The sequence below is a fragment of the Sorex araneus genome, chromosome 2 (genome assembly GCF_027595985.1).
Source record: "Sorex araneus isolate mSorAra2 chromosome 2, mSorAra2.pri, whole genome shotgun sequence".
In the NCBI taxonomy this organism is placed as follows: Eukaryota; Metazoa; Chordata; class Mammalia; order Eulipotyphla; family Soricidae; genus Sorex; species Sorex araneus.
The window spans coordinates 161,539,151-161,563,873 of NC_073303.1; the positions used below are offsets into that span (position 1 = coordinate 161,539,151).

Here is a 24,723-nt window from a genome sequence, read left to right on the forward strand (position 1 = left end):
AAGAGCATGTTTCAGTGGAGCGATTTAGTCCTGACCTCTCTTGATATAAAGTACCAATTTTTTGTTGTTTTTTATAGATATTTCAAGGAAACAAAGATTATCATCAGGATGTGCGTAATAACTTTTTGCCACCAATTGTTGCACGTTTTATTAGAGTGAATCCTACCCAATGGCAACAGAAAATTGCCATGAAAATAGAACTGCTTGGATGTCAGTTTATACCCAAAGGTAAAGCGACAGTATGTTTAAGACATGTTATTTTTGCTGAATTTATTAAATGTGTCTTTGCTGTCCTCAGATAATGTAATTAATAATAAGTAATTAAATAATAATTAGAATACTTTCTTAAAGGGATTTTAACGAAATAATTCATATTAAAAAATTAGCTATTCAAATTGCTTCCAAAAGTACAAATGAAAGAAATGATGTTTTTGATGAGCTAGTATAATAAGATTGATTTTCAAATGTAGGCCCCGCCTTAGTATCTTTCATCAGTTCTCCTTTTCAGATTAGTAATTTTTAATCAGATTTCATGTCATATAATTTGTGTCACAAAAGCACTAATTATTATACAGTAACCTTAACTTGAGTACCTTTGACTTTTAATTAAAGAAGGAATATTATCCTTTGTTATTTTATATTTATTGTTGTTTACTTTCACATTTCTCACACATAGCCTCCTGTGATACCTGGTGCATGATGACCAGTCCCTAAATATTAAGTGAACATGGGTACAATATAAAACTGTAATAACATTGCAGCCTTAGACCTCAAACTTCTCTATTATGTACCACCCTAAAAGAGATTCTTGGGGGAGGGAAGAGAGGGAAGAGGGGGTTTGTGGTTTCTTTTTGCTTTCAATGTTTTCTCTTTTGTGCCATGAAGTGCTCAGGGCTAATTCCTGACTCTGCACTGAGAGCTCCCCCCCACCCCAGAAGTGTTTGGGGACCATATGGGATGCTGGCGATTGAACCTGAGTTGGCCGTGTGCAAGGCAAGCACCTTGCCCACTGTACTCCAACCCCTAGGAAAGATTATTTGCAGGTCATTTCATCCTAAAAAGATTATTTTCAGATAATTTATTTTTTAAACTGAGATACACAGACACACACACATATTTAGTGACTACTCCCATCTTTTATTTTTATTATTGTTTCCCCCTTTCTGCCCTTGGTTACTGTTATTTCTATCACCAGGGGTCAGACACAGACCAAGTCTTGTTGTCACATCTGGTGCTCAAGGGAGGGGGGAGGGGCGGGCTGATACACTTCACACTTCATTGGAGTCCTTGAGTATGTGTGCAGCGGAAGCTGTGCTCCTTGAGTTGCAGTGATCTCACTCGTTTTGGTTGTAGTGCTTGCTGGGGGTTGCTTTGCTGCTCACATAAGTGCTTGCCGGTGGCCACACTCAAACGCTTTGAAGCGTAGTGCTTACCAAGGCCCGCTTTAAGCACAGAGCTCTCATACTTGGCTGTGTACTGCAGATCTCACGATGCTGGGAGTTCCAGAGAGCCGAGCTGCTGGGGTCACTCGGACCTTGTGCGCGTGGTGAATGGAAAGCAGGAGCCAGTCACCCCTGGGCGGGGCGGGGGAGGGGCGGGGGGAGAGGACAGCCTGTGGTTGTAAGTCAATGCAAAGTATTTTCTGTCTTATGGCTGAAATTTAACATTTCTGTGTGGAATTTTTGGATTCTCTGGAAGGTGGTGAAGATAATTATAATGAGTATTTTACTGTGATTGTTATAAGCAAAATGTTAAAAGCTTTGCAAACTATTTTTAAAGGTCGTCCTCCAAAACTTACTCAACCCCCACCTCCTCGGAACAGCAATGACCTCAGAAACACGACAGCCCGTCCCCAGATAGCCAAAGGTATGTCGCCTTTGGTGTGAGAGTCTGATATTTTTCTAGATTTGGGATGTAAAATTCCATAGACTGAAAAGCAGTAGCATGTAATTTTCAATCAACTTGGTATAGATAAAAGAATAACGAATTTTAAACAAATTTTTTTTCAAGGTCGTGCCCCAAAATTGACTCAACCACTACAACCTCGCAGTAGCAATGACTTTCCTGCACACAGGGAACAAACAACTGCAGCTCCCGATATTAAAAACACTACAGTGACTCCAAATGTAACCAAAGGTAAGCAGAGTCCATTAACACCTGTTACGGTTTTCACTTAGATTTTCAAGTTTCTGGCTCTTAAATACCCCCTCTCTATATATTTGTGCAAATGTATAAGTATAGTAAAACTTGTGTAAGAATGTGTTTAAGTACTTTGTTTTGAGAGGGGGAGGGGGAAAGAGAGGGGGAAGAGAGGGAGGGGGAGGGGGGAGGGAAACAGAGAGGTGAGAGGAGAAAAGTGCCTGCCATAGAGGCGGGTAGGGGAGGGAAACTGGGGACATTGGTGGTGGGAAATGTGCACTGGTGAGAGATGGGTGTTAGAACATTGTATGACTAAAAGCCAATCATGAACAATTTGGTGACTGTGTAGCTCACGCTGATTCAATTTTAAAATAATACTTGAAAATGCTTGGCTTTATTCCAGAGCACTTCTTGTAATTTTTTTTTTCTTTCCTCTACAGCTGAGTAAATATGTACAGTCTCAGGCTTGAAATAGATTTTGTAGAAGTAACTGAAACCATAAGAAACTTTTTTCTTGGTTGTCTATTCATTTATTTGATAGAGAATGTGGTGGGAAGAAGGGACAGATTTAAGATGTACATGAAGAAAGAATTCAGGAGATGGAGTGGGAGGTGTGGAGAAAGGTAGGACGCGTGGGGGCAAGGGGAACATGAAGATTTTGGTGGAGGTTACATAACCAAATATCCAAACCAGAGTCAATGGCACCAAAATCATGAGACCCAAACTTGAACACACTTAAAAGGGTGCCTGTCAAGATGCCTTCTGGGGGCAGGGTGATGAAGGTGGAGAGGGAAGTTGACACTCTGGTGAGATGTGTGCTAGCATACTGTATGTGCAAAATTCAGCTATGAGTAACTATAATTTGTAGTGCTTTAATAAAATGAAAACAATAGTACCCTCAAGGTATCTTAGTTATTTAAAAAAATTGGTCTCTTTACCTCAAACATTTATGATGTTTCAGTATGTTATTAGAATTTATTCCCCATGACTGCACTCATTTGTGAATATGTAGGGTAGCATCACATGAGGCTGACACCCAAGGACGGTAGGTACAAGGGCCAGGGGGTTGCCCCATAGCTGGAAGACTGCTTCATGAGCAGTAGATAATGAACCAAACATGATGACCTTTCAGTGTCTGTGTTGCAAGCTATAATGCCCAAAAGTAGTGAGAGTATGGGGAATATTGTCTGCCATGGAGGCAGGGGGAGGGTGGGAAAGGGGGTTGGTGGTGGGGAATGTGCACTGGTGGAGGGATGGGTGTTGGATCATTGTGAGATTGTAACCCAAACATGAAAGCTTGTAACTATCTCAGGGTCATTCAATAAAATTTTTTTTTTAATTTTAATTTTTTTATTGAGTCACCATGTGGAAAGTTACAAAGTTTTCAGGTTTAAATCTCAGTTATACAATGCTCGAATACCCATCCCTTCACCAGTGCACATATTCCACCACCAAGAATCCCAGTATAGCTCCACCCCACACCCCCACACCCCTAACCCCCCCACGCCCCTAGCCCCCCCACCCTAAGCCCCCCCGCCTGTGTAACAGAGACTGGCCCACATCCCAAAAAACAAAAGCAACCGGTGTTGGCGTGGATGCGGGGAGAAAGGGACTCTTCTTCACTGCTGGTGGGAATGCCGACTGGTTCAGCCCTTTTGGAAAACAATATGGACGATTCTCAAAAAATTAGAAATTGAGCTTCCATTTGACCCAGCAATACCACTCCTGGGAATATATCCCGGAGAGGCAAAAAGGTATAGTAGAGATGGTATATGTATTTCTATGTTCATTGCAGCACTGTTTACAATAGCCAGAATCTGGAAAAAACCAGAGTGCCCCAAAACAGATGACTGATTAAAGATTCAATAAAATTTTAAAAATTAAATTTAAAAAATTTAAAAAAAGAAATTATTCCCCACATTTTTATGTTAATATGTGAAATATAGTAACTGTTGGATTCTATTAATTGTTAAAAAAGCAAAATTAGCATTGAATCACAGAAAAAAACTTATCTGTCAAAAGTAAGTTTCAGTGCTTGCGGTGGCTGATAGAAGCATATTCATTTTGAGGAAAAATAAGCTGCTGACTCAGAATAACATGTGCCACATAGGAAAAAACAAACAAACGGGGGTCAGGGCTCACTCCTGGTACAGCTGGGCTGGCTGCATGCAAGGCGAGCACCCTATCCACTGGACTATCTCTACCCCCGCCCCAGAATTTCTGTCACCCACATTTTCTGAAAACATGCCTTGATTCTCCGACTTCCCAAGCATCCATTTCTTCCTATCTCCTAAGGTTTTCCCAGTCAGCCTCTTTGTCACGCTGCGGGAGGCAAGCTAGAGACAAGGAATGGCTGTTCCAGGCAAGAACTCTCAGAGCTTCTTCCCTGTTGGCCGAAGCTTTCTACTTGGGCAGAATTTGAGACCAGGCTTTGGAATAGAACCATCGTTTAAAAGTATTACTCATTTAAAGTTTGATATATAGATGATCCTCAAATTTCAAGACCACCAGTACCCTTAGAGTATACCACAGCTCGGAGCCCTACATGTTTAGAGAAAGAGTAAAGAGTGTGCAGGTCTTTTCAACAGAAGCCTTCTGGTTTCTTCTTGGGGACGCTGATATAAACACTTTTAATTATGGGGCCGGAGCGATAGCACAGCGGGTAGGGCGTTTGCCTTGCACTCGGCCGACCCGGGTTCGATCCTCGGCATCCCATATGGTCCCCCAAGCACCGCCAGGAGTAATTCCTGAGTGCAAAGCCAGGAGTAACCCCTGAGCATCGCTGGGTGTGACCCAAAAAGCAAAAAAAAAAAAAAAAAAAACCACTTTTAATTAAAATTTGAACCTATGCCATTATTTTCGATCTTCTGATTAAGTTCAGCTGTATCTTTCTCAACCTAATTGTTCTCCCCGTTTCACAAATTTTAGGGCATAGGTGCATTTACTTTTCCGAGTTCTTATAGGTTTGTAACTGGAGTTGTGATTTCTATTTAAGGTGCTTCTTTCTCCATTTTCACATCAGGCTGAGATTGATGATGGAGAAAATTATGTCATGACCATTTGCAACCACTCTGATTCCAGACCCTACCTCAATTGGGGCTGTTTCCCTAGTTAGTTATTATATCTGTTCTTCCTACTATCTGATACTTAATACTGGTATATTCCATATTTTTCAAGCTCTTGATACAGAGATCCTCAGTTGGTTATTCACTAGTTTCTCAAAGAAGGTGGAAACCGGTAGAAACCATCTTCCTTTGTAGAACCTATAAAATCACCTGTACTCTCTACTCACTGAGGTGGTGGAGGGTGTTTCCTAGTATGTGGTTTCTTAGCATGTCTTCCTGTATTGTCAGCTCTGTTCTCTGTGTTGGTTTTATGGAGGAAATCAGTTGCCCAGACCAGTCCCTTTGCAGCATTCTTCAGATTGCAGCTGTTGCTGCCTTGTCATCCTCCTGGGCAAGAGGATGTTCAGAGATGGAGTAAGAAATGTCTCATATGACCTTAGGACACTTTCTTATACCTGTGCCCTGGTTTCCTTTTCAAATAAGTGAAATAAGGAAATACTAAATAATTGTAAGTCTTTACAGGCTGCAGCACTGGGTTGTTTTCTGGTCTGTTCACACACACCTTTACACTAAGCTATTCAGTGTAAGTTACACTAAGGTAGTTTACTAATGGCATCTTAGTAAATAATACTAAAAAAAATAAAATAATAATAAACTAAGATGATTTTATTTATTTTAAAAATGTTAATCTTTATTTTTAAAATAAAATATTAAAATAAAATAAATAAATAATAAAAATACTAAAATTATTTACTAATTTCTTTTCATTATTGGACATTTTGATTATTTCTAGTTTGTCACTCTCAGCTAGATTTAGAGCAGTATCTTTAAGGATATACATATTTTTTAATGTCTTCTTAATTTTTTTCCTAAAAAAAGATATACAGATGCCATATAGTAGGTTTTTTGTATATATTGTCTCAAAATACCAATTACAAAGATTCTATCAATTTGTTTTCCAAGAAAATCTGTTTCCTGTTATACTTTTCATAAACTGACTTTCATTTTAAATATTTGCCATTCTGATAAGGAAGAAGTAGCATCCTATTCTTGTTTTAATTTCTATTTCTCAGGTTACTAGTGAGACTAACGTGCTTAACATGTGTGTTTTCTAATATACTGTACTATTTTAAAAAATTAATATAATAAATGTATTTAAAATATTTAAGTATGGTTTTTAATATTAAAAAAATTCTGTACTGGTTTTTCTGTTTTTTACTTACAAATCCTGACAACATTAATTATACTAAATCTCCACCTATGCAGAAAATATAATTTCCTTGTTTATCATTGGGCTGGAGTGATAGCACAGCGGGTAGGGCATTTGCCTTGCATGCAGCCAACCTGGGTTTGATTCCTTCGCCCCTCTCGGAGAGCCCAGCAAGCTACTGAGAATATCTCACCTGCACGGCAGAGCCTGGCAAGCTACCCATGGTGTATTCGATATGCCAGAAACAGTAACAAGTCTCACAATGGAGACGTTGCTAGTGCCCACTCGAGCAGATCATGAGCAACGGGATGACAGTGACAGTTTATCATTCATCTTGCTGATTTAAAACTTATAATGAAAAATTGTAAACAGATGGAGCAAATATACTTGATACGGTCTTCCATATACTTGTGAAGGCTTCTGCAGTCACCAGCTCGTGCCACTGTCATTTTATCCATCCTGTTAGTAGTAATTTTTTTGAGCTAGAAAATCCTTGAATGATGCTGATATCTTCGTGATTTTGAATTTCAGATGTAGCCCTGGCAGCAGTCCTTGTTCCTGTGCTAGTCATGGTCCTCACCACTCTCATTCTGGTATTAGTGTGTGCGTGGCATTGGAGAAACAGGTTAGTACGCCAAACCCACTCGCCTCAGTGGTCCACGGGGAGATTTTCGTTTGTGAACTAGAAACCAAATATAGAAGTTGCATTGTAACTTCTTGTATTGCTTATTATTATTATTATTATTATTATTATTATTATTATTATTATTATTATTATTATTGAGTAACCATGAGTTACAAATTTACTAATATATTCATGCTCATCTTCCGGCATACAGTGTTCCAACACCAACCCCTTCACCAGTGACAACTACCCTCCACCAGTGTCCCCATCTCCTGCCCACCTCCTAGCCTGCCTCTGTGGCAGATACTCGTCCCCTCCACCATTGTCCTAGAGATCCCATGCCTAACTTAGTCACCTCTGACTTCTGGTCCCGTGGCAGTTTTCCAACTGGAAACCATTTCTCCTGCTATTTGTTTCTCTTGCCTTTGGGCCTTTGATATTCCCCTGTCAAATTTCTTTATATTCATATTAGAAAGATCATTGAGTATTTTCCTCTCCCTCTGAGTAGCTTCATTTGACATTATACTTCCAGATCCATCCATGTAGCATCAAATTGTAGTCATCCTTTCTTTAGCTGAGTAGTATTTCATTAAATACACTTTTTGAAAGGAGGAATTGCTTGCCTTGCATGCAGCCATCCTGAGTTCAATCCCCAGCAACCTGAATGGTTCCCCCCAGCCCCACTAGGAGTGATTCCTTAGCACATAGCCATGAGTGAGCCCTGAGCACCTTTGGGTATTCCCCTTAAAAAAAAAAAACTAATAAAAGGGAGAGTTAAAGTATCATTATGGTGCCTCTGTGTCTGTGTTTCTTCTTTATTCTTCCCAAAAATGAATGTTACTGCCATCAGTTGCTGAATACCTTGTTTTAAACGTGGGATGTCTTTCTTGTTTCAAATTTTTTGGTATAGCTTTTTATTTCAGCCTAAGGGATTTGGCAAAAATTTATTATGCCAAAATAAATTTTTTTATTATATACTAAGATCGAGCTGGGGCGATAGCACAGCTGTTGGGCATTCGCCTTCCATGCGGCTGACCTGAGTTCGATTCCTCTGCCCCTCTCGAAGAGCCCGGCAAGCTACCAAGAGTATTGAGCCTTCGAGGCAGAGCCTGGCAAGCTACCTGTGCATATTGGATATGCCAAAAACAATAACAATAAGTCTCTCAATGAGAGACGTTACTGATGCTTGTTTGAACAAATCAATGAGTAACAGGATGACAGTGCTAAGATATACATGTTAGTGTTTGATATATCAACACTTAGTAATATTTACTGAATGAATGATACATAATTCTTCTCAAAATTATACAAAATGAATTTCTGTATGTTTTGAGTTTTTGGCAAAATGTTGAAGAACACAGATGTGAGAACCATGAGAATTATCTAAAATATTCCTTCGGGAACAGTAATCCTCAACTTTGACTTGTTTTGTTTTGTTTTTGTTTGGGGGCCACATCTGGCGATGTTCAGGAGTTACTCCTGGCTCTGTGCTTACTCCCGATGGGCTCAGGGGACCATATGGGAATGCCAGGGATGGAATCCGGGTTGATCTTGTGCAAGGCAAGCATTCTACCTGCTGTACCATTTTTCTGGCTTCAGATTTGCTCCCTTGCCCCCTTTTTTAATCCCTTCCTTAAAAGGGTTATTTAGCTAGACAGAAGCAGCTAGAAAATGGAGCAGAATTTTCTGAGCTGAAACACAGGGATATGGAAGAATAAGGAGGGATCTCACATGGCTGGGCATAGAAGAAATGGGTCAAGGGCTTCTCGGGGAGAGACAGATTTTATTCATTGAAGAGTGTGAAACAGAGAGGTGATTAATTATGGAAAGATAATGGGAGTAGGGACTGGAGCAGTAGTAGAGTGGGTAGGGCATTTGTCTTGCACACGGCTGACCCGAGTTCGATCCCTGGCATACCATATGGTCCCCTGAGCACCGCAAGGAGTAATTCCTGAGTACAGAGTCAGGAGTAGCCCCTGAACATTGCCAGGTGTGACCCAAAAAGCAAAAGAAAAAAAGATAGTGGGAGTTTTACACAGTGAATTGAAGAGTAGAAAGACTAGAGGCATCGGGTAAACTGAAGCCAGGGATTATGGGACAGAAGAGAAGGCACAGGGAGTAGCCTCCTGGGGATGTAAGACTGGCTGTTTGCTCAGGAAAAAGGAGGCGTCTGGTATGAAGGAAGTTTCCTGCTCATGCAGTTTTAACAGGACAGGTGTATGGAGTTGAACAAATTTGCTGGCGACAGAGCATGGCTTCACTTGTTAATTAGCCTTCCAAGAGCTTAAACTCCTCCACTGTCCTGTTTGAAGTTGGGCGTTAGGAGTACGGCAGTACACTCCTGCATCTTAGGGAAGATGGCATAGGGCAGAAGACTCTGCCTCGGTTCTGACTTCACAGTCTGAGCTTTCGGAGAAAGCTGGAGGATCCCCTGGATCCCAGATTCAGGGTGTGGAGGCTGAGAGAGACCAAATCAGTTAGACTCTGGTTCGTAAGAGAAAGGAGCAGGGATGAGGGGTGGCAGAGTTAGGAAAGTTCACGAAGGACCGTTCATGATGCTTTGAGCAATCAGAATTCTTAACAGTGAGACAGCAGCAGCAGCTCATTTTGTTTTCCATTCTAGTTCCCATGGTTTCCGGTACTGCTAATGAGAGGGCTTTATGCCTACAGCATCCCAGCACTACAACCTCCACCATTGTCTCTGGGTCTCCCATTTCAGACCCTTCTCTGATCATTTATCCTTCCCTTAATGTGTTTATTTATACTCCAGAGAGGAGAGAGAGTATCCTGTGTCTGTCCCTCTCCGGGCTGCCTTCACACGGCATGATACCCTCCAGACCCACCCATGTAACCGCATCAGCTAGTTTCTGTAGAAAATCTCAATCTGGACATTCTAAATGCTTGGACATGTTTTAACTTATTTAATCTTCAGAACTATCCACCGAGCTCAGACTGTGGCAAATCCTGCTTAACAGAAGAGGAGAGTCTTAAAAAACTTGGCCCGAGTGGCCTGCCAGCACGTCACAGAGTGGAGTTTTGGCCCGGGTTTCGGAGTACGTGCTCTCACCCAGAGCTGTCTCTGATTGTGGGGTCAGTCAGACATCCCGGGCTGACCGCAGCGGTCAGAGCCCAGGGGCAGAGGGTGAGGGCAGAGAAGTAGAATTGTGGCGGGGGCGACAGGGCTGAGGCCCGCCAGAGTGGGACTTGAAGGCCCCTTTGGGCGGCCTGGCTTCCGGGTCCAGGCCACAGGCTGAAGTTACTGCTGGGATCAGTTGTATGTGCTGACGATGAGCTTCGTGACAAGGAGTCAAGGAAGCGATGCTATGGAAAGGGTGTGGAGAAATAGCAGGAAAGTGGAGAATAATAAAAAGCAGCTGCAGCTACTAAATCCTTAACCCATGCATTGTCCTAAGCGCTTTACACATAAATAATAACCTGAAGCTTTGTCACTTGAGAGCAAGTACATCAAGTCCTTAAGATAATATGACCCTTGACTAAAACAGCTTTAAAGTTATTATCCCAGCCATTTAGAGCACCTAACTTCTGTTTGGAAAAGATTAGTGCTTTCCTCTTATTTCTAAGCCTGCTGTATTCTGACTCGAGGATGTTCAAGGGGAAATGTGCTGAATAATAAACTGGCATTGTATATTACTTCTTTTTCATTCCAGTTTTTGGTGAACAACTGCAACACTGTGTTAATTTTTGTTTCCATTTTTATTTTTTATTATTGTAGTTTAGCTAATGTGTTTACAGTAATGCTCATGTTTATGATTTTGATATATAGTTACTGTATCTCACCACCACAAAAGTGCCTCAAAAAATGTCCTTATGGTACTTCTAATTTTTCTCTTGTTTCCCTCCCCACCTGTTTTACCCTTGTCTTGGTAATCTCAGATTTTTAATCCAAAGCCAAAGATTTATCGTCATTTGATACTATCTGCTCCTTTGTTTTATTTTTCTTCATACTACAGACAAACATTCATCTCATTCACAAATTTTGCACCATACTTTTAAAATAATTAAACCTTTTTTTTTTTTGGTTTGGATTGAGCCAATGAGCTCAGTGAATAGCTGTAGCACTGTAGCACTATCATCCCATTGTTCATTGATTTGCTCCAGCGGGCACCAGTAACGTCTCCACTGTGAGAATTGTTACTGGTTTTTCTTTTTGACATATCAAATATGCCATGGGTAGCTTGCCAGGCTCTGCCGTGCAGGCGAGATACTCTCAGTAGCTTGCCGGGCTCCCCGAGAGGGACAGAGGACTCGAACCCAGGTCAGCCATGTGCAAGGCAAACGCCCTATCCACTGTGCTATCATTCCAGTCCAACATTATATTTAAAATATAACTGTGAGGGCTAGAATAATAGCTCTGCAGGCCAAGTACATGCTTTGCATACAGGAAGCCCAGTTTGATTCCCTGGCACCACATGGTCCCCCTAGCAAAGCCAGAAATAGCCCCCACACTGCTGGACATGCCCCCAAACCTAAATAAATAAATAAATAAATAAATGCAAGTAGGCTTTATGTTTTTTTTGTGGTGGTGGTGGTGGGGAGGCAGGGGGTGTGGTTCTCTTCAGCATCGCTGAAGGTGCTCTGGCGGTATTTGGCCAGTACAGCTGGAGGCTTAGTGCTAGGTCCTGGTGTTGCTTTGTGGCACCCGGGACCACCAGAGCTATCCCCTGTGCTGAGTGTAGGCTCGTGTGCTGGGGATTAGAATCCAGATTTGCATGAGCTCCTGACTGCTGCAGTACCGCCCCAGCCACACAGCCGGCCTTTAAAATGAGCAGCCCTCCCTGGGGTGACACGTGGGCAGCCTGGTCAATCCCTCGCACTGTGGGTCTGAGCAGCGCCATAAAACCATAGGCCTTGGCATTGAATTGCTGGCCTATTTGGGCAGAATTCGCCAGGAGGAATGGCTCCTTGTGGTCCCACAAGCCACATTTAGGGTCCTCCAAAATAAAGTAAGAGGAGAAGCTTTTAGTATCAGTAATAAAAACACAAAACACAGCCTGGGACCAGAGAGACAGTACAGCTGAGAGTATGCTTGCCTTGCATACTTGTTCTCACTGGATTCTAATCCCCAAGCTTGTTCTCACTGACCCAGATTCAATTCCTGGAAACCCACACAGTTCCCCTGCAGCCCACCCGGAGAGACCGCTGAGGGCAAAGGCAGAAGTAAGCCCTGAGCATCATGGGGTTGCATCACCACCCGCACCAAAAATAAATAAATAAAAGCATAGCTTTAGGGTAGAGAAAAATGTTTGCAGGTAGGTAAAGCATATGCTTGGGACCTTCAAAAATCACACATGTGAATCCAACCATCATGTCATCATACTTACACTAGGACTCCTGCTTTCTGTGGAGCTTCAGACATTCCATTTTAATTAGATTCCCCTCAGAAAGTGTCCTTTTGTTCGCTGGGTTTTGAGGCACATGCCTCCTTGGGGAGGACTTAACAGAAATCAGAGAGCGGGTTGGGGAGAATGTCTGTCACTCTATACCTGTCTCTTGCCTCCCACACCTAGAAAATCTTGTTCTCTGCCGTTTGTCATTGTTTAGTGGTACTCTTCACTTATCCTGGAGGAATTAAATCTCATCTCTTTGAGGCAAAGAAAGGCCATTAAAAAAAAAGCAGTAAGTTAGCAAAAAGAACAGTGCAGTAGAAAATTCTGTTGTTGTTCTATGAACTCTGTGAATTAATTTTATTTGAAACTCAAACAGATCCAACACCAAACCTGGTTTCATTTTAACAGCCCGTGTCAGTTTCCTTAACAGGTCAAATCAGAGCCCCTGACACTGCATGGTCTCCTGAGCACTGTGTGGGGAATGACCCAACACCAAAAACAGACCCCACTTGTCAGGGCTTGATTACATTAGGTCTTTATCTGTGGGCTGTCTTTAAAAAAAAAAAAATTCCTTTATCCTTTCTATGTAGAAAACAGTTGGATAGTAAGGTAGCTATTTCAGAAGATGATTTTTTATTTATTGAGAGTGTATAAGCTTCAGCAGTGGTGACTTTCAAAGTCAAATGAAGTCGATTCCACCAAGTAGATCAGAAAGTGGAATTGTGTACTCCTGACTAATTATTAACTTTGCTATTTATCTTGCACTTTCAGAGCTGTCTTACTAGTAAATTCACTCTGTTGGCTAACTTTTTTTTTCCCCTCCCTGTATTTTTCCAGAAAGAAAAAAACCGAAGGCACCTATGATTTACCTTACTGGGACCGAGCAGGTATTCCTGACCGCATCTCTTTCTTTCCTCCCCTGCAGGTGACAGTAGAGGAAGAGGAAAGTCCTTTCTAAAAATACTGTTAGAAAAATGTCATCCCTGTTCGTTCTGCTTTCACTCTTCTGCAATGTCCTTTCTAGTCAATTAGTAATGAAATGGAGAGCCAGAATTTACCGCCCCCCTCCAACACACACACACACACACACACACACACACACACACACACACACACACACACACACACACACACACATGGAGCTCTTTTTCTTCTGGAAAGCATGTCAGATTTGTTCCATCTATCTTCTTTCTTAGGAGACCAGCTCTCTGGAGTGTTTTTGGAAGCTGTGTAAGATGCGGAGAGTGTGTTTTCTTGACAACAACTATGTATGTTTGTCATTCTGTCCCCGGTCTCTACCCCCTGGAGTCCAGCAGTTCAGGACTTGGGGAGGTCTGCCAACACGGTTATGATGCATTGCTGTCTGCTGAATTCCTATTCTGTATGGCACATTGCTGCCATGGACTCCTGAACCCCTACAGATCTCCCGTTTGCAGTCTCACTACCGGAACAGCTGCTGGGGTCGAATATTTCACTGCTCTGACCATGAGCCAAGAGCAGCGTGCTGCTAGTGAGACCCCAGGGAGAATCTTGGAAAGTATTTTTTGAGGAAAGCCTATTAAAGATTACCCTTCCAGTAGACAAAGCATAATTGGCTGCACTTGACAGTGACTTTGCTTGTGTAAATGCTTTTTATAGCAATTTCTATTATTCACTTGGTATTCTGTCAAACTGAAAAGAAGATTGAACAGCTTAAGGAATTAAAAATAGGATAGTTTGGAGTCAAAACTAATGGAAGGAAGGAAGTAATCAAGATTAGAGAAGAGGTCAAATTGATAAGAGAAAACATAAGGAAACCAGAAGTGGTCCCATCAGGAAAAAAAGGACAAATTAAAGTCTTTAGAGCGAATTAAATATGAACTAGGGAAGAAAAAAGACTCCAGTCACTGAAATTTAGGGGAATATTACTACTGATACTCTAAAAATAAAAAGAATTATAAAATAATTGCAAGAGTAATATACCCAAAAATTGTGATGGATAAAAAGGAATAAATGCCTGGAAACAAAACATTACTAAATCACAAGTAGAAAATCTGAGTAGATTATTTGCTGTACTAGTTGCTATGACTAGTACAGAGTTTAAATCACTTACCAAAATTCTCAAAAAACAGAAGTTCTGGATCTGAAGAATTTACTCAATACTGCCAACTAAGAACTAAAAACTAAACCTTAAAAACTTTAAAAAACTAAACCTTAAAAGTCCCCCACCCCCACCCCTCGCCAGAAGGCTGTAACTAATTAATGAATTCAGCAAAGTAATGAAATACAAACTCAACACTTAAAAATCTGATGCATTTCTAATAGTGGTAAATCCGAAAAGCAAGTTACAAAACAATTTCATTTACAAAATAGTGCCAAAAAGAAGATACTTAGGAATCAGTCACGTAGCTGAAAAACTTGTACAGTGGAAATTGTGAAGTTTTGCTGAAAGACATTATGAGAAAACATAAATAAATGGAAACATAATTCCAGGTTCATGGATCAAAAGGTTTAATACAGCTAATGAGTCCATGCTACCCAAAGCGATCTCGGAAGCCAGTACAGTCTCTTCAAAGTCCCTGTGACTTTTGCAAAAAATAGAAAAGCCCATCCTAAGTTCATATGGAATCTCAAGCTAACCTGAATAGTCAAGCTTAAAAGAGTAAAACCGGAAGATAAATGTAAGACCCTAGAGAATAAAATTCTTAAAATATGAATGAGATCTTTATGTTATTGGGTTTGGCAGTGATGTTCGTGGGATTTGACACCAAGTACACAGATAACAAAAGAAAAAAAAAACAGATTTCTTAAATTGAAGAATTGCAGTAAAAGGCGAGTCAGTGGGGCCTTGGTCGTGTGTGGCTCCCGAGTGTGAGGCTTTGAAAGTACTCCTGCTCTTGTGCTCATTTGCAGTTCCAGTGACTCTGCTGTGTGGGATCCCCAGCACCCCACAAATAGGTGTACAAGCCCACAGTGGGCACCACAGCTAAGCGTGTATGAGCTCTGCAGCTAAAGCATGTAACCCTTAGCCAATGCACCTAAGTGTATGTGAGGACCATAATTAAGTGTGACACCCATAGCAAGCTCCACAACTAAGTGTGTGCAACCCCCCCTCATCTTAGAAATAACCGATGAACAAAAAGAAGGGAAGGGCTAAGGAGGAGAAAAACCCAGAAGACCACCGTTGGAAAGATGTGGAGAAATTAAGAACCTTAGTGCACTGACAGAAATGGACATTTTTGTCAGATACTATGGAAAGCAATATGCAGTTCCTTAAAAAAAAAAAAAAAAAATATATATATATATATATAGAGAGAGAGAGAGAGAGAGAGATCATACCATATGATCCTATGGTATATACAGAAAAGATACTGTTAGTTGGGTCCCAATGAGATATTTATGTAACCATAATCCTCAAGGTACAAGAGTTAGAAGCACCCAGTGTATTGAACAAATCAGCAAAATGTGATATAAAGAGACAATGAGGCATTTAGCTTTTAAAAGGAAGATAATTCAGCAATAGGATAATCCTAGGTGTACTGTAAGATTCCAGTTATAAGAGATACTTAGTTGAAATCAGAGGCAAAGTAGAAATAGCATCGCCAGGGACAAAGGGACAATGATGAGTTATTGTTTAGTAATTCCGAGCTCCAGTTTTATTAGATGAAAAGAGTTACAGGAATGGGATGGTGGTAAGGGTTGCACAACATTATGAATGTATTTAATAACACCGAACACGTCAAAATAAGGCAATAAACTTTTATATTATTTTACCACAGTGAAAATAATGAGCTTGAAAAGGGCTCGGCACTTGTTACAGAAAGGGGGGATGTGATAGGAATCATCCCATAGCATGCGTACATTTGTACTTTAAGACCTAGCGTGTTGCTCAACTGTTTCTTTTGCTTACAAATCACAATAAAGGTTGGTGGAAAGGAATGAAGCAGTTTCTCCCCGCCAAATCAGTGGAGCATGAAGAAACGCCAGTTCGCTACAGCAGTAGTGAAGTTAATAACCTGAGTCCGAGAGAAGTCACCACAATGCTGCAAACAGATTCTGCAGGTAACTGTGTTACCCCTTTCCTACACACAGGGGAAATAGCTGTGCTTGCTCTGAGGCTTCTGAGGATTCACAGTTCCTTTTGCTCTTTTTAATTATTTTTGGGCTCTGGGTGGGGCATCATGTATATGAAAGAAAAGGAGCCCTTTCCCAAAATCAAAACTTCTGTTTTTAAATCATGACCTCGAGGGAGTCATTCCACATCTTAGATGTTCTAACCATAAAACTGAGGCATTTGTTTTTAAAATTGTGGGCATATGTCTGCCTGCATGGTGGTTGATTTTAATGGGGTTGTGAGGATGTCGAAAGGAGAGTAGAAAGACCAGAGTGAGCCTTCTCCTACTTAAATAAGTACTTTTAAGCATTGTATAATATTTGAAAATGGGGGTGGGGTCAGGCGGGGGAGAAGTCTGGTATTACTTCCCAGAAACTGTTGTTGTTTCCGTTATAGAATATTTCTCTTTTTCCAATAAAACAGCATCAAATAGAAGTACATACACACTGGGCCAAATTACATGAGTGAGACTTTCTGGCATGTTAACAGTACAATGAAGTACTAGATAGTGGCTTGAATTTTAATTTTTAAGTTGGTACGTGCAGGTTTCATTGATCTCTGTTCACATGACAAAGTGCCCTGAAAAGGGGTCTTCTTTTGGAGTATGCCTGCAGCTGCCTTACCCGCTGTACCCCCCCACAATCCATGTACTAGGGAGATAAACTTTCTGTTGTGTTGTGTTTCCCAGAGTATGCACAGCCACTTGTGGGAGGAATTGTTGGCACGTTTCACCAGCGCTCTACCTTTAAACCAGAAGAAGGAAAGGAAACAGGCTATGCCGACCTGGACCCATACAACTCCCCGGCGCAGGATGTCTATCACGCCTACGCGGAACCACTCCCAATTACCGGGCCCGAGTATGCAACCCCCATCATTATGGATATGTCAGGGCACCCCACAGCTTCCGTCGGTCTGCCCTCAACATCCACTTTCAAAGCTGCTGGGAACCAAGCTCCCCCTCTCGTGGGAACGTACAATACTCTTCTTTCCAGAACTGACAGCTGCTCCTCTGCCCACGCCCAGTATGATACCCCAAAAGGTGGGAAGCCGGGTCCCAGTGGCCCAGATGAACTGGTGTACCAGGTGCCGCAAAGCACACAGGAGGTATCAGGAGCAGGGAGGGATGGTGGAAGTGATGTCTTTCAAGAAATCCTTTGAAGGTGATGCTGCTTTTTAAAAAGCATCATTTTAAGCACATAACCTTTATCTTTTTTTTTTTTTGGTAATAGTGGGTAGTAATATATAGAATGTATTACGTATCTGTTACGGATATGGTTGGGGAAAATATGTTGACCAAGCAAGGTACAGGAAACTACTATTCTTGCCATCTTCCTTTTAAAGTGTTACTGTGGCACAGGTACTGCTTGCCCGTTAAATTTTGAACATCATGTTTGTTACTACTGTAAGACATTATTTTTAATCCAGAAAAAAAAAAAGATCCTTTCTATGCACTTCAAAGAAATTCAGAATCACTGAGAGTAAGTATTTATTACCAATGCTGCAGGTATATTAATGAACTCAAGAGATGGCTCTGTAAGCCTAACTGGCAATAATGCATGGTACTGTTCTCGAAATATCTAATGGCTTGAAAGTCTGCTTTTTGTAAAAGGTGAGTACTATCATGATTTTCTCCTCCTCTATTCTTATATTGCCTTGTATAAATTTACAAATAATTGATCCAATCATTTGTCTTTATCGTAGTCATATACACTTGTCTTTCCTTAGGAAGATCTGTAGCTGGGAAACTGACATGTAATGAGCAGAATGACTGATTTTTTTTTTCTTCATTTAAGAGCTTTAACCCTTCATGGTACGTGACCTAGTCTTATCCCTGCTGGTTCCTCTAGGAACCCTTGGCCAGCCCCAGTCTCTTGTTTATAAAACATTCAAGCATTCATTTTGAGGTTTTTCAAAGTGGTTTGTCACCTTAAAATGCTTGCTTTTTATCAACTTCCTGAATTTAGATTTCAGTCCTTAAGTGTTCTTCTCTATGTAGGAACAGGAACTGTTTTTAGAATTTGAAGTTATATAGGAGATTTTTCTCCCTCTCTACAACTTTACTCACAGTGGGAATTTTCCTAGGGGAGTGATGAAAAGTTGAGTGCTTCAAAGTAGTGAACACATAATCCACTTACGTTTATCACAGTGGAAAGCAGGATCAGAGTCATAAAATAGCAATTAGACCAGGGGTTAGGTCCCCAGCCACACCTGGCCTCCACCCCTGCAGCACGGAAGCATCCTCAGGCCCTCGCACTGAGCCACTGGCCTGTAGGCTAAGTACCAACCCCACTGAGCACCTCTGGGGAAGCTCCAAGCAAAATTAATAAATAAAAGAAAGATTAAAAAGTAATTGGAGGGGCTGGAGTGGTAGCACAGCGGGTAGGGCATTTGCCTTACACACGGCCGACCCGGATTCAATTTCCAGCATATGGTCCCCTGAGCATCGCTGGGTGTGACCCAAAAAAAGGCAAAAAAAAAAAAAGTAATTGGAATCTGGCCTCTTTCATTTTATATGTTTTATTTCTTTGAATTTCAAGGTACTTTTAGTCAAATACAAAAAATTGTTTTCCACAGTAAACATTCATAAGAAAATTAAACCCAGATCTGTATAATTATGCGCTCCACTCACCTTTGAAATGAAAGGCATAAACAGCCCTTTCGAATCCTGCTTTCATCTTGTGATGAGAGGCATAAACGATCCTTTACACCCAAAGAATAGATGCTATAGAATCCTAGTGGGTGAATACTTAGCTCTTACTTTTGATTACTAGTGAGAAAACTCTTGGTAACCACATGCCCAGAACTAGTTTTACATGGGGAACATGGAATTGATAAATTCCATTCAGTGTATCTGTCTGTAGTATTTTTCAAAGTGAAAGTGTCTGTGGCCAGAGTGTTAGTATAGGGGTTAAAGTGCTTGCTGCCACCCCTGGTTGGAATTGTGGTCACCATACAGCACCACCAGGAGTCACTGCTGAGTGTAGAGCCAGGAAGAGCCCCCAAGCACCTCCAGGTATAGCCAGTTCCCTCACCCCCAAATAAGGTCGAAGTGAAGGCATCAACAGAACACCAGAAGCTACCATATAATTGAAACAGATAAATGGGATTTTTTTCTCTTTTTATAAAGTTTGTTCACTTAAAATGTAATTTCCTATCAGTCTGTTCATTTATTTTGGCCTGCCATAAGATTATGCCAGAATTCACTAAATTTGTGTTCATTTTACTTGCTTCCATGAGTCTATCTTTTAAAATCGAACGATTGATTTTTTTTTAGCCTCACTGCCTTCCTTAGTTGCTTGCTGATTTTATTTTTATTTAAAGCTCGTACTTTTCCAAACATTGAAGTATATTCATTGAAAACTCAATACATATTTTCTTGAAGATCGTTGAATGAAAAAGCACATGTACTGAACTTTTATTCTACACATTGAATGCATAAAGCACATTCATCCTCTTTCAGATGGGAAGAGAAAAGTCTGTGCTTTATTTTCTTATACACCCTCAGTACAGAGAAAATAGACTTTTCCCTCAAATCATGTGCCTATTTGAAGCTTTACCAGGAATGTTTTCAGTAACTATTTCATTTTCCCAAAGATACTTGCTATTTTAATGTTATTCTGTGCGCCTGATTGTTTTTCCCATGGAACAATTCTTTTGAGAGGCAAATGTTTTCTTAAATGATGCATATTTTAAGACTTGATTCTTATTGCCACTGTGCTGTCCTTGAACTACCAATGTTTTTCACGAAATATCTAGTTTTCACTACTTTTCTATATTTTGCTTCCCAAATGAGAGCTGAGCCTGAATACAAAGGGTTGTTTTAGTTTTGTACTTTCTTTTGTTTTCATAGTAGAGTTGTTGATTTTTTTAAACTACATTTTTATATATCATATATATATATACAGTTTTGAAGACAATCAAGTAACAACTGAAAATGTGAAAATAACCGTGGGATTTGGGTGTTTTTTTTCTCACAAAATTCCCTTGAATTTTTATTCTTTGCTTGAAATGTGTAAAAGGTTTAAGTCACTGGTTTATTGAATTAATTTTTCCCCCTGTTAAGAAAATAGAAACAACAGTGGTACAGCAAGTGTGGTGATTACAGGATTCATAAAATTACACTGACTTCACTGTTACTTGATCTTATAAAACCAGCACAGTTAAAGATATTATGAATGCCAATTTATATTTTATTAAGAGCTATAAATCTAAATAGATCCTATTGTATGTTCAGGGTCTAGTCCAGTTATTTAAGTTCATGTTTCACTATTTGCACTTTGCATTGAACAATGGGTTTATTCGCTGATGAATGGTTGAAATGGTTCAAGTAGAGAATTTATATAGGTGTGGAAATTTTGATGTGATGGATACACTTGCACACATGTACACACACACACACACACACACACACACACACACACACACATGCAGACACCCTTCAGGAGGGTGGGGAGGAAAAAAGGAGCTCTTCTGAATATGTGACCATAATTTATGGAAAATGATAACACATGAACTTCTTTGCCTTGATTCAACCATGCACCTGGAGAGCACCAGAGGCTTGTGTCAGGATGATACAATTAAAAAGGACCAAGGACTAAGGATAATAAAAACTTTGAAATCATATATTTAAATGTTCCTATTTGCTCTGCCTTTTGGTTCTGATCCTGAAGTTGTCCCTAAACTGCAAAGCCTAACTAAGACTTGGGTGTTTAGGTAAAATACTTTTTTTTTAGAACACCAACACTCATATAATCTAATTTGTGGCTAGTCTCTCTCTCTCTCTCTCTCTCTCTTTCTGTCTCTCTCTCTTTCCCTCCTTCCCTCCCTCCTCTCTCCTTTCTCTCTCCTCTTTCTCTTTCCCTCCCTCCCTCCCTGTCTCTCCTCTCTCCCTCCCTCCTTCCCTGCTGTTTCTTCCCCCTCCCTCCCACTGGGAAAAATGAAAACAAAACATATTGGAAATAAAATGGCTTGAGTGTCAGTGATATTCTCCCAGAATGTACTTTTCTTACCTCGGCATGTACTGTAGTCACTCAGTATTTGTATATGTTGCTAGACTTTAGATTGTTATAAATAGTGAAATTTCAATGTGTTCATGTGTTTTTAATAAATTGTATATTGTAAATTGTATAAGTTCAGATTTGTTTTTTGGCTTGAATAAAACCACCATATTGTAGCCTTTTTCTCACATCACACAAAATGCAGAACCCTTGATTATAATATCAAATTTTATGACCAAAATTAAACACTTGTAAATACCACCATTGTTTTTTATTTGGGTGGGGGGGGGGAGTTACACCTTTTTTTTTGCTGACTAGTCTCATCCTTCTTGAAGCCTGAGCTACTTCACAGCAAACTAAAGTTGAATTGCTGCTGGTTGTGTGGTATGAGGTAAAGCACATCCTCACCATATGTGGATTCTAGCCTGATATTTTCCTTTTCCATGTCAAGGTTATTAGAACAATCAAAGACTCAAAGCACATATGTTATTAACTGTACATACTTCATATCGAGAGCTTAGTTAAATCAACTCTTAGCTCTTATGTATTTATACCGTTTGTTACCCCGATGTTTCATCCTTTATGCACTGTAACGGAGAAGTAGGTTGGTTGTCGGTATCTTCCAGTAATGATTATTGTTCAGAATATCAATTCTTTTAACTCCTAGCGCTTGGAGAGCTTTTAATTCCATCTTTACAATTTGTACTTTTGTCTTCCTTTCTCCCTGCACCCCCTCATGGAAGGGAAAGGAGTTCACGTGTGTAGGACTGACTTGTTTTCATTCCGTAGGATTTTTCTGGGAGCCAGTAAACTTGTCTTTTGAAGATGGGATTGCTCTTCATGAAAGGACAATTTAAATCCAAAAAAAAAACAGCTTAATTCTTGATTCAAATAGTAAACTTTGATTCACTGAATAAATTAAATCAGGTGGACAGGCAAAAAAAAAACACAACAACAAAACTATGTTCAAGAATGTTCTTGAGCTTACCTAGCTCGATTTGCATGAAATTAAAATGTTTTACTTCTTCACAGAAAGAAGTCACCAGATTTTAGTAATAGCATTCTTTGATTTACATTTACTCATCTGGAATTGCATGTTTGTTGATGTCAACTTACCAAAAACATCTTCTACCAAATTATTCTTCATAATTATGGTTTAATTCATTTTGGGAAGAAAAAAATGCTTAATTAAATCAGCCCAAGTTTAGATTCCATTTGTTCCCCTATACTCAGGGCTGATTTAAGATTTGAATCAGGTTTCTTGGTTAAGACAAAAAAAAGGGAACTAATCCATCTTCCCATTGAAGGTCTGAAGTAATTCCAGTTTGTCACATCAGGGTTCAGCCACATGTCAATTTCTCACCGACTTACAGTAGCCAAACACACATATATTCAGAGGTTGTTGTGGTAAACTAAATCCTCTTATTAGGAAGCCACATGCTTCCAAAGACTAAGATGAAATAATCTATAAAAAGACATTTGAAACACTCAGAAAAGTAGCCTATTTTTTTAAAAAAATCCCATCAAAACTTTACTATCTCTCTGATTTCCTAACATGTCTTGGTTTTCATAAGTTAAATATATTCACAGAAACTAAGCTGGTGGATTAAATCACCAGTTACCAACAGATAATATATATAATATCCATAATTTTCTGACTAATTCAGCATATTTAAAAATAAAAAATCACAGTACAAAAATAAAATACTGTTTACATCATCTTCTGAATCCTTAGGGTCAATCTTGAGTCAAGTTGATCACAAAGTTTTTTTGTATAATATCCTTTAAAAAGAGCTGCTCTGCAGTGACATTATGGTAGGCATTCTGGAGAAAAAAAAGAAAAGAAAATCACCATCAGTACCAGTTTCAATCCAAACTATAGCAGTAGAGGAATAAAAAGATGGCACAGTCTTTTAATTTTTGTCACTTTTTAATTATCTTCTCATTCTGTGTCAGAACTCTGCTAAAGCCCACCTTCTTCTCATATATAAAAGCGGCTCCCTTGCATATCCTGGTCTGTTAAATCAGGATATGAATAAAGACATCAAAATCTTAAGTCAGAGGGGTTGGTGACTTGTATAAAAGCAGCACTTAGAATATTAACAGGACAAGGAATATATAAGGCATCAAAGGGGGATATGTAAATTACCCAGATCTTTAGATTATAGATAGAAATGAGGACAGGGAAGGAAAGATATGGGGGTTGACAAGTGTGTGCGGGGCAGAGGGTAGGTAGGATAGAAGAGAGACCAGTATGAAGGTGATTGCTGGGAATGATCATTCTGGACAAGAACTGAATGTTGAAAGTAGGTAGAGGGATGTTCCTGATGGCCTTTCAGTATCTGTATTGCAAATCACAATGCCCAAAAGGGGAGAGAGGGGAGGGGAGAGAGAGAGAAAGAGGGAAGAAGAGAGGGGGAGGGTAGATGCCAAGAGGTGGGAGGGAGGGGGGAAGAGGTGGGGACCTGGTGCTGGGAAATGTAAACTGGTGGAGGGATGGGTGTTGGAACACTATGACTTTTCATGAACAGCTTTTAAGGGTCTATCACAGTGATTCAATAAAAAAATTATATTTAAAAAATGAAAACATTAAAGTATCATTAAATAGAAATGGAGGGGGTGTTATGGACAAGAGGTAGCAGGGACAGAAGAAAGAGCCCTCAAATACATCGGTGATGTAGATGTGTGGTATAGCTATATATCTGAACCACAGAACCAGTAAAACTAAAAATGAGATCCAAACTACTGTGGAAGGAAGTTGACACTCGTGATGGGATTGGTGTTGGAGCATTCATTGTATGTCCAAAAACTCAACTATGAATAACTTTAAATTGTGCTACCTTAATAAAAAAAAAAATTACTTTTAAAGCAGCACTTAGTAAAGTCTTTAATAATAAAGAATAGTGACATTTAAAATGTATAATCTTGTCTACTGATAAATATCTCAGTTTTCTACTTAAACTTGTTTTAAGGCTCCATTCTTCAGTGTTTCTCCACCTTTTCCCAACCCTAGCCCCCTTCTGACCTGGAGTCCTGACTCCAAGTCTTATGCATTGGTCCCTCCCTCTGCAGATTTTTACCTGTCTCTCCCTTGGAAAATTCTGGGTGCTCACAAGAGACCATATTAGTTGTGAAATGCTGTTTTAGATGACCCTTGAACTACCAAAAGTGCTACAGAGGGAACACTAGGGCTCAAACAAACGGCCTGAAGTCTGTCTGTCCTGAGCACCTCACCCTTGAGCTACT

The 24,723-nt window shown here is 40.1% G+C and overlaps 2 protein-coding genes across 6 annotated transcripts in view; one reads left to right on the plus strand and one right to left on the minus strand.

The window, feature by feature from the left end:
• Positions 1-21,653, plus strand: part of DCBLD2 (discoidin, CUB and LCCL domain containing 2) — a 67,055-nt gene extending 45,402 nt beyond the window's left edge. Inside the window, exons 10-16 of the mRNA XM_055126149.1 lie at positions 78-228; positions 1,780-1,866; positions 2,011-2,136; positions 6,946-7,039; positions 13,225-13,274; positions 16,291-16,428; positions 17,169-21,653. Of these exons, the coding sequence (XP_054982124.1) occupies positions 78-228; positions 1,780-1,866; positions 2,011-2,136; positions 6,946-7,039; positions 13,225-13,274; positions 16,291-16,428; positions 17,169-17,638 (1,116 nt within the window). The 3' untranslated portion in view covers positions 17,639-21,653. The remainder of the gene's footprint in view (positions 1-77; positions 229-1,779; positions 1,867-2,010; positions 2,137-6,945; positions 7,040-13,224; positions 13,275-16,290; positions 16,429-17,168) is intronic.
• A 104-nt stretch (positions 21,654-21,757) lies between these two features.
• ST3GAL6 (ST3 beta-galactoside alpha-2,3-sialyltransferase 6) overlaps positions 21,758-24,723 on the minus strand; it is an 81,556-nt gene continuing 78,590 nt past the window's right edge. For all 5 annotated transcript variants that reach the window (XM_004606751.2, XM_055126150.1, XM_055126151.1 and 2 more), the window contains one exon: positions 21,758-23,301. In XM_004606751.2, the coding sequence (XP_004606808.1) occupies positions 23,215-23,301 (87 nt within the window). In that variant the 3' untranslated portion in view covers positions 21,758-23,214. The remainder of the gene's footprint in view (positions 23,302-24,723) is intronic.